Source organism: Pseudorca crassidens, chromosome 12 (assembly GCF_039906515.1).
Source record: "Pseudorca crassidens isolate mPseCra1 chromosome 12, mPseCra1.hap1, whole genome shotgun sequence".
NCBI classification, from domain to species: Eukaryota; Metazoa; Chordata; class Mammalia; order Artiodactyla; family Delphinidae; genus Pseudorca; species Pseudorca crassidens.
This window is the reverse complement of record NC_090307.1, coordinates 83,941,674-83,958,731: the sequence shown is the minus strand read 5'-3', so window position 1 is coordinate 83,958,731 and position 17,058 is coordinate 83,941,674. Positions and strand designations below refer to the sequence as shown.

General features: G+C 48.9%; 1 protein-coding gene across 2 annotated transcripts; it reads right to left on the bottom strand.

Annotated features, from left to right (window-relative positions):
• Nucleotides 1–287: 287 nt before the first annotated feature.
• On the bottom strand, nucleotides 288–17,052 carry P2RX4 (purinergic receptor P2X 4). 2 transcript variants are annotated; one of them, XM_067700909.1, is made up of 12 exons: nucleotides 16,823–17,051; nucleotides 12,740–12,887; nucleotides 9,700–9,771; nucleotides 9,511–9,583; nucleotides 8,964–9,060; nucleotides 5,012–5,092; nucleotides 4,766–4,907; nucleotides 4,531–4,667; nucleotides 2,010–2,103; nucleotides 1,826–1,891; nucleotides 1,390–1,485; nucleotides 288–890 (listed from the first exon to the last, which is right to left on the bottom strand). In XM_067700909.1, exons 1-12 carry the CDS (start codon nucleotides 16,954–16,956, stop codon nucleotides 864–866), a joined length of 1,167 nt encoding a protein of 388 aa, XP_067557010.1. In that variant the 5' UTR covers nucleotides 16,957–17,051; the 3' UTR covers nucleotides 288–863. The 2 variants fall into 2 exon arrangements, with proteins under 2 accessions (XP_067557010.1, XP_067557011.1); XM_067700910.1 differs by lacking the exon at nucleotides 1,826–1,891 and having other exon boundaries at nucleotides 16,823–17,052.
• Nucleotides 17,053–17,058: the final 6 nt, after the last annotated feature.

Sequence of the window (17,058 nt, the reverse complement as noted above, 5' to 3'; positions counted from 1 at the left end):
AACTGCTCCCTGTGGTGCAGACCCACACTTTTATGTAAAATGTAAGCACCGGTAAGACAAACGGTACACCACAGAAAAAGAATCTCGTAAACTCTATAGGGACACAAGCTAACAAAGATCATACTTCTTAGGTTTTAAGAGAAGGTTAAAGTTGAAAAAAAAAAACCTAAGCTCCAGCAATAGACTGTTTCAGGAGCACAGTGAGCTGGGATAACAAATGGATTTACTGGTCCAAGTAAAGGGGAAGGAAGGAAAGTTCTAGCTCACGCTGTGAAACCACACAGAGATTAAGAAAATCATTTGTTTTAATGTTCGGTCCTCAGTCATCTCAATGTAGCTCTTCTCAAAGGAAAAACACTAGCTCCGCCTCATGACCTCGTGGTTGAAGCCTCGGGTGGGGGGAGGGGAACAGCAGCCTGGAAGTGCCGAAGAGCTACAAGCACAGCCAGGTGTCCCGCCTTCCTTATACAGTGCTTGAGTGGAGCTGCCGGGCCTTGGAGGACTGGGCCTGTCTCGAAGGGGGCTGGAGATGGAAGCTTCTGAGGAGACCCGGCCCTGGAGAAGTCCTCGGCCCTGTAGCCACAGCCACTTCACTGCCCTCGGGCCAGAGCTTGCCCCAGTGACCCCAAAGAGAAGGAACGGCAGAGGTGACCCAGCCACAGACAGGAGGTGACCAACGTGCGTAGTGGTTTACTACGCAAACCCTACACACCAGACATGGGAGCAGCTGGGCAACCCTGCAGTACTTGTGGAGACTGACTCAGAATCTGGAACTTCCTCTGGGGTGACATGGCAGGCAGCCTTTTCTCCCTCCTTGCTGTGCTCTGATGAGGGCCAAGGAGAGCCCAGGTGTGGGGTGGGCATCACTGGTCCGTCTCACTGCCAAGACCCTGCAAAGAACAATATGCTTATCGTCAGTTGATATGCTTATGGATACATGTGCACCGCCCTGTGCTGCCCGCAGGCAAGCCTGGACCATTTCGGGCAGGTGGGAATCGGGGACTTTCCCTGAGGACGTCTGGACAGCCCTTCACAACTGAGCGTATTCAGGTAGGTCCTAGGGGTCCCCAACCCCTCTTTCTCTTCAAGGCAAATTGAAGTAGAGTGTGGACAGAGGTTTTGGCATGATATCCATTATCATAACTAACCTGAGACATCACTGATTAAAATGAAGGCTAGATTTTAAAGAGTGAGTCCATTTGAAGAAAAGTATGAAGTAAAGGCTAGTATAGGTGGTCTAGAAATGGAGCAGATGACAAGAGTCGCATGTGACTGCGCGAGTGGACAACACACCTAGATGACCTAGGGGTTCTCACCGCTGGGACAAGAGGCAGGTCAGGTAGGCCGCTTGGGCCTTCCTGCCGGCTGGGAGCTCAGGAGGCGACCTACCCGCTCATAGTCTTCCACATATTTATATTTCTTCTCCCGATAGTAGTATCTTTTCTTCATGCAGTAGAGGACAATGACATCACACAGCACTGTTGCCTGAATGCAGCACAGGGCAAGAAAGAATGAGGCAGGATGCTGTGGCCCTATTATTCTGTGTGCGCCCCTTCCCACAAAGCCTGGGATCTTCCAAGGAAATGAAGGGCTCCTCCATCTCTCCGGGGGGAAAAGGTTAGGGCCCGAGGAGCGCTGTCTTGGAGAAGGGCAGGAGGAAGCAGGTGGGGATGGGGAAGGGAAATAAGCCTGGAGGGTCGAGCCTAGAAACAAGTCTGGGGTCAAGGGGAAGAACCAGGATGCCAGCAGAGGGTCTCAACTTGCAGTGCTGGGGGGGGTCACAGTCCCAGGCAGGTGGCCAGAGAGGTCTAAGTGAGCCACTCACCACCCCTAAGAGCGCCAAGCCAGAGCCAATGTTGATCATGGTGGGGATGATGTTAAATTTCCCAGCCTGCAGATGATGGGAGAAAAAGAAGTTGTGATAGGGGTGGGGAGAGGGCCCCTTGCCCCTGGCCAGCCCAGAAGAGGACCAGTGGGCTCTGAACGAGGGGAGCCGGCGGCCAGGCTACCTTTCCAAACACGATGATGTCGAATCGGATGCCATAGGCTTTGATGAGCGTGCGGCGCTCGGTGCCGGTCAGGTCGTTGTAGTACTTGGCAAACCTGGTAAAGAAGGCCAGGTTAGAGGGAAAAGGCACAGGGAGGCCTGAGACAGCCTCTGGGTCCTGCTGAGGGACGTCAGAGTGAACTCCCAAGGCCCTGGCGGAGTTGGCAATGGCTTAGGGCTCGCTCTGCCTACCGAACGAATCACACTCGAGCACCTCGGGGCTTCTCCAGGCTCATGTGAGCCACGCAGAAGGAGGGCTGGCCTGTTGAGGAGGAGGGCGCTGGGGCCCGCAGGGCAGAGCGTCTGGAATGCTGGCACAAGGGTGCACGGAGAGATCCCTCCTCTGTCATCACCCTCACTTCCTACGACTTAAAACGGAACTTCCTCCTCTGAAAGTCCTTCCTGTTACAGCTGAGCCCCGCCTCTCTCAAGGAGACCCTGGCCACTAACAGAAGGTGGCCAGCCAGCAGTGATGGCCAAGTCTGCTTTGTGGGTGGGGGGACCGAGCATCTCAGCACTGGACATTTTTTGTATTAAAGAACCATTGATCCATCAATTGGATGAGTGGATAAACAAAATGTGTTATACCCACACCATGGAATATTATTTAGCCATAAAGAGAAGTACTGATAAATGCCACAACATGGATGAACCTGGAAAAAAACCATGATGCTAGGTGAAAGAAGCCAGTCGCAGAAGGCCACATATCGTATGAGTCCATTCCTATGAAAGTCAAGAATCGGCAAATTAGGTAGATTAGTGGTTGCCAGGGGTTGACGTAGCTGAAGGGATAGAGGGATACAGCTAAAGGGTCTGGAGTTTCTTTCTGAGGTGATGAAAATGTTCTGAAATTGACTGTGGTAACAGTTGCACAACTCTGTGAATATACTAAAAACAACTGAATTCTACACTTTAAATGGGTGAACTGTGTAGTATGTGAACTATATCTCAATAAAACCATTTATAAAGGACCACCAGGAGGGGGAATTCCCTGGCAGTCCAGTGGTTAGGACTCTGTGCTTCCACTGCAGGGGGCACAGGTTCAACCCCTGGTCGGGGAACTAAGATCCCACATGCAAAAATAGAACACAAAGGGGCATGCTGGGGGGAGAACCACTGAGACTGATACCATTTGCTGCCCGTGTTATACAGGGGATCCACCAGGAGCCTAAGCTGTGGCCTGAGATCTGTCTGGCCCACAACTTCATGCCGTGGTCCAGGCCCGGGGAACTCAGGTGGGGCCTGATGCTGGTGGAGGTCAGGGGGATGGGTGTCCTTGTGAGGGTCCCATCGGCTTCTCTGTTCTGGGGTTCCAACCCAAGATTGAAGTTTTCCACAGTGGTTTCTACAAGAAACTGTGTAACCATAGAGATAGAGCAATGCAAATCTGACTCCCTTACTAGGGAAAAATGCAAGGATCTGCCCTTCTATCAGTGAGCCAGATGGTTCACGAGGACAGCAGATGCTCTGTGCATTTGATTCCACACATCACCACTAGAGGGAGACAAGAGCAGCAAAAGAGCACCACTGACCCTACTTGGAAATAGGGTCTTTACAGATGTAATTAGTTAAGATGCAGTCATACTGGATTAGGGTGGACCTCAAATCCAATATGACTGGTGTCCGTAAAAGAAGAGAGACAAAGGACAAAGAGACACAGGCACAGATGGGAGAAGGCCATGTGACGACAGAGGCAGAGACTGAGTAATGTACCTATGAACCAAGGACCACCAAGGATTGTCAGGAGCCACCAGAAGCTGGAAGAGGCAAGGAAGGAGCCTGGCCTGCTGACACACTGATTCTGGGCTTCCAGCCTCCAGAACTGTGAGAGAACAGATTCCTGCTGTTTCAAGCCACCCAGTTTGTGGTCATTTGTTACGGCAGCCCCAGGAAACCAATACATAGCACTTCTAGCGGGGAAATACCAGCAGAGGCCTTTCCTGAGGCTAAAACTTGTATCCCCTGCACCTTGGGAGATTCTGGGGGCCAGATCAACCAAGAAACCAATTCATGGATCAGGCCCCAGAGGCCTTTGGACTGGAGGACCACAGGCTCATCCACTCCTCAAAATTAGTGAGCAGAGGGACTTCCCTGGCGGTCCAGTGGTAAGGACTCCATGCTTCCGCGGCAGGAGGCCTGGGTTCAATCCCTGGTCGGGGAATTAAGATCCCACAAGTGCACAGCCAAAAAAAAAAAAAATGAAAAAGACCCCAGCAGGGTCCTGGCTGAGGCTGGCCGGCCCAGGAAAGCTAAAGCAGACAGTCGTTCTTGAGGCAAGAAAAGGCGAGGAGGGCGCTCACAGGTCGGGATGCCACAGGGGCAAGGCCCTGCTTGGACCACTCTCCCTGGCACACGCCTCCCCACCTGCCCTTGGGGTGCCGCCTGAGTGCTGGTCTTGGGTGGGCGTGGAGGCCCCCACTGGGGAGTGATGCAACTACCATCACCCCCAGCACATGAGGAATGGGGCCCAAGCTCACACCCACCTGAAATTGTAGCCTGGGGACACGTTGTGGTCCACGTCCCGGGTGTCCAGGCGGCGGAAGGAATACCTGGGCAAGCAGAGGGAGGCGGCTCTGTCCAGGTTGCAGTCCCATTTGATCTGGATGCCCATGATGCCTCCCTGTGGGTTGCGAACAGACAGAGCGAGCTTTCCTCAGAGCCCATTCTAGAAGGAGATGTGTCAAAGACTGTGTTAGAAAAGCCAGGACCTACACCTACCTCGACAGCCATGTCCTGGAAGTTGTGCCCTGCGTTCTCCACTATTTTGCCAAGTCGGAATATGGGGCAGAAGGGATCTGTTTTAGCGTCATAAATGCACGTCTTGAGGTAGGTAGTGGTGATGTTGGGAAGGATATTCCTCCTAAAGTTGGGAGGAAGCAGAAAATAGGAGCAAGGACAACCTCAAAGAAGAGCCACAAGTTTCCCCAAGACGCTGGCGAATTCACACAGCTGGCCGCCACTTACTTGCTGAAATTAAATTTGGGATACCAGATGTTGTTCTTAATCAAAAGAGTGAAGTTTTCTGCAGCCTTTAAAAAAGCAGGCCTGAAAAAATTACAACGTATTGTTAACAAAAGTACAAACATATGTACACTCCTAATACACCTAGGTAATATTTTTTTTTTTGCGGTACACGGGCCTCTCACTGTCGTGGCCTCTCCCGTTGCGGAGCACAGGCTCCGGACGCGCAGGCTCAGCGGCCATGGCTCACGGGCCCAGCCGCTCCGCGGCATGTGGGATCTTCCCGGACCGGGGCACGAACCCGTGTCCCCTGCATTGGCAGGCGGACTCTCAACCACTGCGCCACCAGGGAAGCCCCCTAGGTAATATTTTTAAGTCGCATACCCATGTGTCTTACGATGTCACTTTGCCAAGAAGAAAGTAAAACATATCTCGTCTTTTCTACTTTCCTCTGCATAAACACCAGGTCAAGAGAGGAGACTGCAAACCAAGGCTTCTGATTTCTTCCAGTCATGGAAGGGCAGGGCCTCTTCCTCAAGGCAGTGGGAATTTAAGAACCTGAGGAATAGCTAACGAAGGGCGGGAGGGGTGGTGCCTCGTGGCCTCACTAGAAATCACTCATCCGGCAGGTGCTGGGTTTCAGGGCTTACCTCCCTCAGGTATTCTTGGGAATGCTCAACAGATCTGGTTTAAGAAGCAAAAGCAAAGGTGAATTCACCTACAGGCTTGACACAAAAAGTGCATGTCTGCTGTTGCACCACACCTTGGAAGTGCCACGTCAGCTGCTGCTGACTGTAGGAGTTGAATTTCCCAAGGGGACCCCACTGCTTTGGAGGGTTTCTTCAGGAGGATCTGGCACTGTAGACTGACTCCTCAGTGGTGGGGGGGGCCCTGACCCAGGTGGAAGCTTTTTGTTTGTTTGTTTGGCTGCACCACATGGCAGGCAGGATCTTAGTTCCCCCACCAGGGATCAAACCCGTGCCCCCTGCAGTGGAAGCGTGGAGTCTTGACCACTGGACCTCCAGGGAAGCCCCCCAGGTGGAATCTTTGAAGCTATAAAAAGCCTCAGCAGTCTTCCCCACCCTGAGAAAGGAGCAGGGCCAGTGATGAGGCCACACAACGTGGGGAGCTGAGCCTGCCGCTACCGCTGATAAAGACCTTGACCGAGGCACTTCTTTTGGGGCTTTGAATTCCCTCGTCCCTGTATCAAGGGGATGGACTGTATCAACGTTTCTCAAACTTCTGTCACTCCCTATACCGCTGTGTGCCTCATGTGCAATACTTGTCTTTAAGATTAACCCTCCTTTAAAAAAAAATTGAGGTGAAATTCAGAGAACATAAAATTAACCATTTTAAAGTATACAATTCAGGGCTTCCCTGGTGGCGCAGTGGTTGGGGGTCCGCCTGCTGACGCAGGGGATGCCGGTTCGTGTCCCGGTCCGGGAGGGTCCCGCGTGCCGCGGAGTGGCTGGGCCCGTGAGCCATGGCCGCTGGGCCTGCGCGTCCGGAGCCTGTGCTCTGCGGCGGGAGAGGCCACAACAGTGAGAGGCCCGCGTACTGCAAAAAAAAAAAAAGAAAAAAGAAAAAAAAGATTCATAAAGTATACAATTCAGTGGCATGAAGCACATTACAGTGTTATACAACCATCACCTCTGTCTAGTTCAAGAACATCTTTATCACCCCGAAAGGAAACTGCTTGTTCGTCAAGCAGCTACTAGCCATTCTCCCCTCCCCTCAGCCTTCGGGAACCACCAACCTACTTTCTTTCTTTCTCTATGGATTTGTCTATTCTGGACATTTCATATGAATGGGATCAGACAGTATGTGACTTTTTTGTGTCTGGCTTCTTGCACTTAGCATGTTTTCGAGGTTCATCCCTGTGGTAGCCTGTGTCAGAGCTTTTTATTCATTCCTTTTTATGGCTCAATAACATTCCATTGTATGTGTTCACCACAATCTGTTGATGGACATTTGGGTTGTTTCCACCTTTAGGATCAACTCACTTTTTTTTTTTTTTTTTTTAACTGACATTCATTTTGAAGTAAAACTTTCCATCATGACCATAAAAAATATCGTTTGCCACAAGTTAGAGGTCATCGTTCAAATAAATATAAGAACAATGTCATTACGAGCTGACATATTTTTGTCAGCCCAAGGTGTTGAGCCTGGGGCTTGTTCTCTGTGAGAAATGGAAATCAGCGAGGGACAGAGAGGTATTGAACACACTCCAGACCAGAATCTCCTCCTTGATATCAGCTAGGGGCTGAATAAGAGTGGAGTTGGGAAGACCTTTCTCTCCATGTGACTCAGTGCTGAAATTTTTTGTATCAGTGTACACTTAAAAATCATCCTACACTGGATTAGATCTATAACAGCGCTGATATAGGCATACATATAGCTGATTCACTTCATTGTACAGGAGAAACTAACACAACATTGTAAAGCAATTACACTCCATTAAAAAAAAATACATAACAGCACTGTCCGGTGAAAATATACTGTGAGGCACAAACCACACTGTAATTTAAAATTTCCTAGTAGCTACATTAAAAAGTAAAAAGAGGGAATTCCCTGGCGGTCCTGTGGTTAGGACTCTGCACTTCCACTGCAGGGGGCGCTGGTTCCATCCCTGGTCAGGGAACTAAGATCCCACATGCTTCGCGGCCAAAAATAAAGTAAAAAGAAACAAGTGAAATGAGCTTTTCTGTAATAAGCCAATATATCTATAATGTTACTCCAACATGTAAACAACATAGAATGTTATTAATGAGATACTACATTTTTTTTTTTTTTAATAATAAGCCTTCAGAACCTGGAGTGTATTTTGCGCTGAGAGCTCATTTTGGACCCAGCTGCATTTCAAGTGCTCAGTAGCCACACATGGCCACCGGCTCCATAAAGTCCCTTCCAGCTCCAGAATGCTAGGATTCCTCGTCTTCTAGTATTTCCCTCCCTTGCCGGAGCTGTTGCCCTCAGCAGTCCGCAGTCCTCACCATTCTCTTGTGTTGCGACACACCCAGGGTGAGGATCACATGGTTACCTGCTCTCCTAGGCTTATCTAGGCCTCAGTCTGAACGCTGAGAAAGGCCCCAGGTTGCCAGCAGTTCCGAGAGCTTACTTCTGACTCCACCCACTCACAGCACAGCTGATCGCAGTTCGAAAGAATGTTATTCTAGGCAAACTTGAACCTGCTCTAGTTTATAAAACACACTTTAACGGACATTAATAATTTTCCTGCCCAGCATCTGTACCTTTTTTCTGGTAACAGAACCCCACACTTCCTTTAAAAGCCACGCCTCCCCCACTCTCAACCTGTGTCATTCGGGTGGGTTTGACTCCCCGCTGAGCTAGGAAGGCACATGACCCAGGCCTGAGCCAGAAGCAAAGTCCATCCCCCAGCCACAGTGATGGGTTGGATGGGTTGACAGATGTGGCTGAAGCTGTGAAGATGGACAGGTCTAGAATCTTTACGGACAGCTGGGCAGGGGGACTAGGGACTATGCCATGGGTCCTGCAAACGAAGCCACCACGGAGGGAAGCAGAGCCAAGAGGTGGCGACTCGGATGCTGTCCTTCGAGCCCCAGGTCTAGCCATGCTGGGATCTCTGTGGTTAGTTGAACAACAAACCGCCCCCACTGTGCATGTGTGTGTGTGTGTGTGTGTGTGTGTGTGTGTGTACACACCCGTTTAAGGCCCTGAGAACTGTTTCCTGTCAGTTACTTGCAACTGACAGAGGCCTAACTAGCAATAAGTCATCTGCACTCTTATCCTGAGTGAAAAACACCGTGGCCCACTAGCTACTGAGGGCTGCTGCCTTGTGGTTGAGAACCACCAGCCCAGGGAAGCCTCACGCTACAGGCTGACACCAAGAGCACAAAGCCACAACTCCCCTGCCACCTCTCTCAGGCCCGAGACCCAGCATTTAGGACACTTCTGTCCCTTTGGCAGGACTCACGTTGGCACTTGTGCGTTATCCTCCACCGGGCACCAGGCTGCCACCTCGCATGTGTTCACGGTCTCATTGAACGGCACGCACCTTCCTGTCGCAACTCCTACAGGGGCGAGGGGCACCCAGGTCTATGGGGGTCTCCTACTTTCTACTTTGTGAGGCAGAGTAGAAACTCCACCATGTATCCTATGCAATCAATCTTGAGCTAGTCTAATTCTGGGATTTAGACAGCATCCAGAAATTCAAATTGGAGGAAAAGAGTTGTCTAAGTCCTAGCCACATCACTGCTTTGCCAACTGCAGGGCTGAGGTGGTGCAGAGCCACAGGACAGGGCAAGATCTGGGATGGCTTCTGGGGTGCAGATGACAGAGATAAATGTCGAGGGGGCCCCAGGACCCCAGTCTGGACACCAGGCTCTCCCAGGCTCATGTGGGGGATTTCTCCATCCTGGAGATTTCCCTCTGAGAGGGGGCCCACGGGGGAGGCAGTTTGGTCGGGGGCTACCCTCCCCAGGCTAAGCATCTACTGTGGAGTCACAGCCACAGGTTTGTACCATTGCTGTGGGTGCTTGCAGAGCCAGCAGTACAGTTGGCATCGGATTCACACACGGTGGTCTCATCTGGAATCTGGAAAAAGAAGAACCAGTGAAAACAGGTTGCACATGGCCTGGTCCCACCCACAGTGGGACAGGCACAGAGAGGTGGGTATGAGACCCGAGGCTCTTCCCCAAGAAGCTGCCTACCTCAGGACAGAGGCCCTGGGTCTGGTTCATGGTGACGATCATGTTGGTCATGATGAAGAGGGAGTTTTCCTCCTGTAAAGCAGGCAGAGGGGAGAGAGTGCTGCATACTACCTGCAGAGGAGCCAGGCAGAGCCACAGGGAAGACCCTTTACTAGGACAGTGCCTTCACTTCCCCCCCGTGCCATGCAGAAAACAGTTAAAAACACTGATACTTAGGGTCTCCCATTCTCACCGATGAGAGTTATAACCTAACTGAAAACAGGGGCTCCAATACTTGCACACATGTTCACAGCAGCACCATTCACAATAGCCTAAAGGTGGAAACAACTCAGTGTCTATCAACGGATGGATGGATAAACAAATTGTGGTCCATACCCGTAAGGGAATATGACTCAGCCATAAAAAGGAATGAAGCACAGACCTGGCTACAATGTGGATGAACCTCAAAAACATGATGCTGAGTCCAAGAAGCCAGACACAAAAGGCCACGTAGCGTATGATCCCATTGATGTGAAATGTACAGGATAGGCAAATCCAGGAACAGAAAGTAGATTAGTGGTTGTGAGGGGGTGAGGGAGAAGGTGGACAAGGGGATGATAGCTTAATGAGTAGGGGCTTTCCTTTTAGACTGACGAAAATGTTCTGGAACTAGACTGACGTGATGGTACACAACATCGTGAATGTGCTAAATGCCACTGGAGTTTTCATTCTGAACTGGTTAATACTGTGATACATGAATTTCACCTCAGGTTAAAAAAACATGTCTATACCCTGAAATGGTTCCTTAATAAAGCTTGACTTGAGGGAAGAGTCAATAAGTGCTCAGTATATCCTCTGCCAACCGGATTACCTCACAGGCGCAGAAACACAAGACCTCAAAGGTCTCAAGTTAGGCTGGTTCTCTTTCCTAACAGGAACTAAAATAAATACATAAAACATTCTATACAGAAGGCCCAATCAGGGCTCGCCATTGACACTTCTCCTTTTTTTTCTTTATTTTATTTTTGTTTGTGTTGGGTCTTCGTTGCTGCGCGTGGGCTTTCTCTAGTTGCGGCGAGCAGGGGCTACTCTTGGCTGCGGTGCACGGGCTTCTCACTGCAGTGGCTTCTCTTGTTGTGGAGCATGGGCTCTAGGCACGCGGGCTTCAGTAGTTGTGGCTCGCAGGCTCTAGAGCGCAGGCTCAGTAGTTGTGGCGCACGGGCTTAGTTGCTCTGCAGCATGTGGGATCTTCCCGGACCAGGGCTTGAACCCTGGTGCATTGGCAGACGGATTCTTAACCACTGCACTACCAGGGAAGCCTGACACTTCTCCTTTTGAGAAGGTTCTGTGTTCTCCTCCTAAGTGTGCAGGTGCCAAATGGTTGATTTAAAGTTTCTGGAGAGCAATTCACTTGGGGATGAGACTGAAGAATTGCTAACAGTGACCTCCCAGTACAAGGAAAAAAAGACAAAGACCCTGCAAATTCTAGTTGGACCTCCTCCTTATTGGGCGCTGGTGCTCTAAAATGAAATGCTCTGAACATTTCATACTCCTGAGAAGAGCAGTCAGTGCTGGGAGCCATCAGGGAAACTCAGGGACCAAAGGGTCTGTAGACATCTCCACTCCCAGGTCTGATAAGGTGGTAGACGCTCTGGGAATAGCTGGCATCTTTCAAAGACAGACCTGGAACAAAGCATGTTGGGAAATGAGGAAATGGCCGCAGGAGGGGGCGTGAGAATGTGGCAGGAGGCCCGGTCAGGCGCCCCAGCAGGCTCCCGTGTTCCATATGTAGACACACTGCTTGCTTGGTGTTTACAGAAGGCTGTTCCTGCGTCTCTCCGGAGTTAGACCTGAACAAGTCAGTGTGGTTTACTTTTTGTTTCCTATTTCTTATCTATTTTAAGTTTAGGGAAATTTCAGTCTGGAGATGAGCTGAGTAGATGCGGTGCAAATACATGTTTGTGTTCCATCTTTGGAGGAGGAGGATATCGTGAAAGCTCATGAAGAGAGCCGTGTGGGACTCACACGGCCCCCGGCTCCGATCCGAGATGGAAGGCAGAGCTGCTGTATGCTCCTTTCCACTGAGGGGCAGAAGCAGGGGGCCGTACCCTTCTGTGGGTCCAGTAAACAGATGGAGTGTGATATTCCGAGCCTGCCAGGACGAGGCCGTGGCTTCGTAGGAAGCAGAAGTCTCTCTGTAGAGACACGTGCATGCCAACAGCACCAGCTTCCTCCAGCAAACTATGAGTCCCCTGTTCCATTTGACCTTTATGGCTTATTAGCTCTGATTTCTCTCTGGGCACCCCACGAGAGCCTTCTCTTGAGAAGGCAGAGGGAAAATGAACACACTTGAAGAGAGAGTTTCTGAAGTCCTTGCTCTGAGCCAAGAGCTGGCAGCTTATCTGCATGTGGCCACCCCAGTCACCCTAGCACGTGGGCCATCTGGAGGGATATGTGGGGTTTGACTGTGGATCAGAGCCATTATCATGGTTAAAGAGAGTCAATATTTAACTTGGAGCTTTGTGGATTAACAGACGGGAGACTAGGATGCTGCATCAAACAGTTTCTTCCCTCCCCTGTGTTCCTGATGGAATCCTATATGGGTATGGCTGTTTCCTTCTTCTTTGGCTTTGGGTCTCTACGGGCTGTTAAAGTTTGTACGCTGTCTGAAAAGATTTACCTTGTGGGTTTACAACAGTAAAGCAAACCACAAAATGTGGAAAGGTGATAGTTCCACCTGCATTTTTCCCAGGATTTAAAACATGTGCTTTTCTACTTTTCAAGTCCGGTGACAGACTCAGATGTCCATATGGAAAGCTTCCTCTGTTTAAGCCAGCCATGTTTTAGGGCTGAAGAAACGTAGCTGATTGAATATTACCTGTTAGACCCTAAGCCAAAAAGAGGTCTGTCTGCACTGCTCTCTTGGACTAAAACCATCAGTCTGGGCATTGGTGATGTTAGAACTCTGGGCATGCCAATCACTAATCAAGAGTGCAAAGGTGAAGGGAAAGCAGCTAACTAGAGGCTTGAGCTTTAGACAGAGACACAGTGGGAGGCTTACCTGAGCTGGAATCACATAATCGGCCACATCCCAGATCCGGAATCCAAGTTTAGAAGTATTGGTTGTGGTTACACCCTTGGCTTTGGCAGTAACAGAGCTGACCACAGAGTCCATTTCCTGGTAGCCCTTTTCCCACACAAACACCCAGCTACAAAATAAAACGGGTCTCTTAAATTGCCATTAGGATTGCATGAATTTGAGTTAATGCTAGGGAGCCTCTGGTAGCCAGAGGCTGAAAGTATGATGTTTACTAGTTGTGACTTTGCAAAAGCTGCTTAACTTTGTAACTTAGTGCAGTGATCAGCACAAAGAAAATGCTCAGTGAATGCTGTCTTTATTACTAGGTATTTGAACACTTTCAATGCACTATGACCCGCAGAATTACCATGAGATAATAGAAATTATGATAATGATAGTTACCATTTGAATGTCTTTAGGTGCCAGGTACTGATCTAAGCTCTTTATGTGTATTAACTAATTTAATACTGACCACTTTATAAGGCAGGTGTCATTATTCTTCTCCATTTTACAGAGGAGAAAACTAATTCAGAGAGGTTAAGTCACTTGCCCAAGGTCACACAGGTAGTGAATGGCAGAGTCAGCATTTGAACTCAAGCTTTTTGCTTTCGAAGTCTCCTTTCTTGCCCTCTATGCTATATATGCCCTCTAGAAAGGAGAATCATATCTTTTAAGTAAATGTATAATAGTTTCTTACTTTTTCTCTAAGAATTCAGGTCACATGTATGTTTCTCTCCTCTGAAGTGGAGACTTCACTACCAGCCTGAATAATTAAAAATCTGAAGGCATTGGTGCATAGTGGTTAGGACACTGGAACAGACTGAAGCCAGCCTATCTCAGTTCATCACTCACTAGGCATAAATTTGGCCAAGCTGCTTAACCTCTCTGTGCCTGTTTTTCCCATCTATACAACGGGAATGATAACAAGACTTCACAGGATTGTTGTGAGGTTACGTGAGTTAATGCATGTCAAATGCTTGGAACAATGTTTGTGAGCCATTATCAGCAGACTGAAATTGGCCACAATGGGAGCATTTACACCGTGGAAATTGGCCAGTACTACAAATCAGAACTCCTCCCCATCAGAGCTGTTGTTAAACATCAATAGTGACTACTATTGTTGTAATTTCTAGAGTCAAGAAATACTACTAGCATCCCTCTCCCCTCCTTATAAGCTCTAGGTGCTGAGACTTCAGAAATTTGCTTATTTGGTTACTTATTGTCTGAGTAGTCTCCAAGTTCACTACCCATCTTAGAGATGGGCTTTTTCCCTAAGAAGTCCTCTTCTTCAGGGTTTCTAGGAATTCAGCTGCAGTATAAGCTTCCATTTAATTCTAGTCAGACACAGAGAAGCTTAGAGCAGGGTCACTATTACTTTACCACCAAGTATAGTCATCCCTTGGTATCCATAGGGGATTGGTTCCAGGACCCCTGGGGATACCAAAAACCACGGATGCACAAGACCCTTATATAAAATGGCATGGTATTTGCATGTAACCTATGCACATCCTCCCCTATACTTTAAATCATCTCTAGGTTACCTATAATATCTAATACAAAGTAAATGCCATGTAAATAGTTGTAAATACGATGTAAATGCTATGTAAAAATAGTTGCTGGCAAGTGACAAATTCAAGTTTTGCTTTCTGGAACTTTCTGGAATTTTTTTTTTAATATCTTTTATCTATGGTTGGTTGAATCTGTGGCTGCAGAACCTGAGGATACAGAGGGCTGACTGGATAGTGAGTTGCTAAGTCAGAGACACATGGTTTCATCTCAATCACTATGTAAATAACTATTACCTCATCCTGTGACTGATAATACAATTAGATAACTGAGAAGTGTTCAGTCTCTCTTTTTTTTTTTTTTTGGCCATGCAGCACACAGGATCTTAGTTGCCCGACCAGGGATTGAACCCATGCCCCCTGCATTGGAAGTGCAGAGTCTTAACCACTGGACCACCAGGAAAGTCCTGTTCAGTCTCTTTTTGAGGAAGGATTACCTTTGATCAGTACTGGAAAAGAGACCACAATTTCACCAAGATGAATTGAATCAGAAAGTTAAGAGATGAGGTTTTTTAAAATTTTTCTTAAAAGCCCTAAATTCAGATCCTGAGTCAGATCTGATCACAGCAAGATGTATAAAAGCAAAGCATTTACTGCTTAAAAAATCCTCATGATCAAGGCAGACAACACTCCATAGGAATCCTATAAAGCTGCACTGCCCAACAGAAATACAACGCGAATCGTGTAATTTCAACATTTCTCGTAGCCATGTTAAAAATTAAAAAGTAACAGGTAAAATTAATTTCAATGATATGTTTTATGTAACTCAACATATCCAATATATGTTAATGCTATCAATATAAGATGTATTAATATGATATTTAATTGTTTTTTGTACTATGTCCTCGAAATCTGGCGTGCATTGTACAGTGATTGCACATCTCAATTTGGAGTAGGGGTGTTTCAAATGCTCAACAGTTTCATGTGACTCCTGGCTACCATACTGCAGATATACTGTATGCAGTCTAGAACTTTACAGATACCCTAGATACCTAGAAGTAGATGTAAACTGATTCTCCTACGAGCAGCAAAAGCCAAAAGGAAAAAGCTGCCTGACAGCTCCTGATTCCAAATGCTTCAGGTCCAACCCAGCAATATGAGTTTAGTTAACCAGCTTGTAGTGGGTCTCGAAGTTTAAGGGTGCATCACAATCACTGGGGGGCAAGGAGTTGGTTGTGATGGTACTTAATGTGACTTAATGTGTGTCCAAACCTGGGGGTAGGCCAGGTGGTTCTGATGCAGAGTTCATACCTGGAAAGCCCTTTTACTGACTACTGTCAGTACCTACTGCTGCTGCGCTGATAGATGGTAGAAGCCAAACCTGCCAGATCATGGGGATTCCCTTAGGCAGTGTTAACAGATTCCAAGTCCCACCCCAGGGTGGGGGGGGGAGGGGGGGATGGTGTCCTGTTACCTTTAAACAATTCCTCAGATGAGTCCTTCATGTTCAGGTAGGTTTGGGAAACACTAGGACACTGGTTCCCAAAATTTGCTGCACATTAGAATCACCTGGGGAGTTGGTCATACTCTACAGCACTTGAATCAGAAAGTCTGGGTCTGAGAGCCAGCAGTCAGTATTTTTTAAAGATTCTCAAATAGCTCTATGTGCAGTTTGGGGAACACTGTATTAGGCCTTTTAAGAAAAACAAAAACAAACAAACAACCCCCCCCCCACGATGCAGCAGGTAACATCTGTCAGCTCAGCAGCTGTAGACACCATAACACCCCAGGTGAACCCTGAAAGCGGGCCCAGTTGGTAAATCAATTTCCACCTCCTCTCGAGTTTTATTACATTGTAAGGGTGCATCAATTAAAATTAAGCACTAGGTGAGGACTTATGGTGGAGGGACATATAAGCAAAGAGGGCAGCATGCGGAACGATAAGTCTAAAGCAGGTGCCTATACCAAAAACTCCAACAATCCCATAAAAGGAAGGAACTGAACTTAAGTGATTTTTGAAAGTGTGACCTCTCTATTATCTTGGGTTACCATATGATGCTCAAAGGAAAGGACAGGAAGCCACAGACCCAAAAGGAACCAAGTGGAAATCCCAAACCTTGGTTTCTGTCAGCAGATCATCAGAATGGGAAGTGAAGAGCAAAGAGTGAGTCATTTAGGGCAAAGCCCTCCCACCCCCAGCCAAAGGACATCATGGAGCAAGTCAGAAGGGACAGGAAGCATGAATGGCGAGGATGAAGATCTAGCTAGGCTTTGCCTTCAAGACACAACATCAAAGCAGCCTCTGGACCCAGAGCTGGCACAGAGCCCGTCCCTCTGGTGGCTAGGGTCGGGGGTGGAGGGTTGGGGGAGTAGGGATGTATCCCTGGCTTCGGGCCGCTGTCCCCTGGACCCCACCTGGAGGGCGCTCGCGGGGCTCGGCCGAGGACCTAGGCCAGAATGAGCAGGTGCGTGGCCGGGACCCAGAAGGGGGAGTTCCCGGCCGTCGGATCATACCCTGTCCCCGGGACCCCTCAGGGTCTTCGCCCGCGGCCGCGCTCACCCGATGACGTAGGCCAGGATGAGCAGCTGCACCGCCCTGTTCATGAGCCCCACTTTACGGCTGCGGATGAGCACGATGCGCGGCGTGTCGTACTCGAACAGGAAGGCCGCCAGCACCGCGCAGCAGCCCGCCATGGCTAGCGCTCCGCCGCCGCCGCGCCGCCCGGTTCCGCGCTCTGGACCCGGTAGCCTGACCCGCCGCCGCTTCCCCGCACTGGAGCCCCGCCCGGCGTGGCC

What these genes read in the sequence shown, in the direction of transcription:
- P2RX4 (XM_067700909.1), bottom strand. Translation starts at nt 16,956, where the DNA reads ATGGCGGGCTGCTGCGCGGTGCTGGCGGCCTTCCTGTTCGAGTACGAC. An exon ending in GATAACGCACAAGTGCCAAC is followed by an intron (nt 5,093 to 8,963) that starts GTGAGTCCTGCC and finishes TAATTTTTTCAG; the next exon opens with GCCTGCTTTTTTAAAGGCTG. An exon ending in ACATCATCGTGTTTGGAAAG is followed by an intron (nt 1,892 to 2,009) that starts GTAGCCTGGCCG and finishes CATCATCTGCAG; the next exon opens with GCTGGGAAATTTAACATCAT.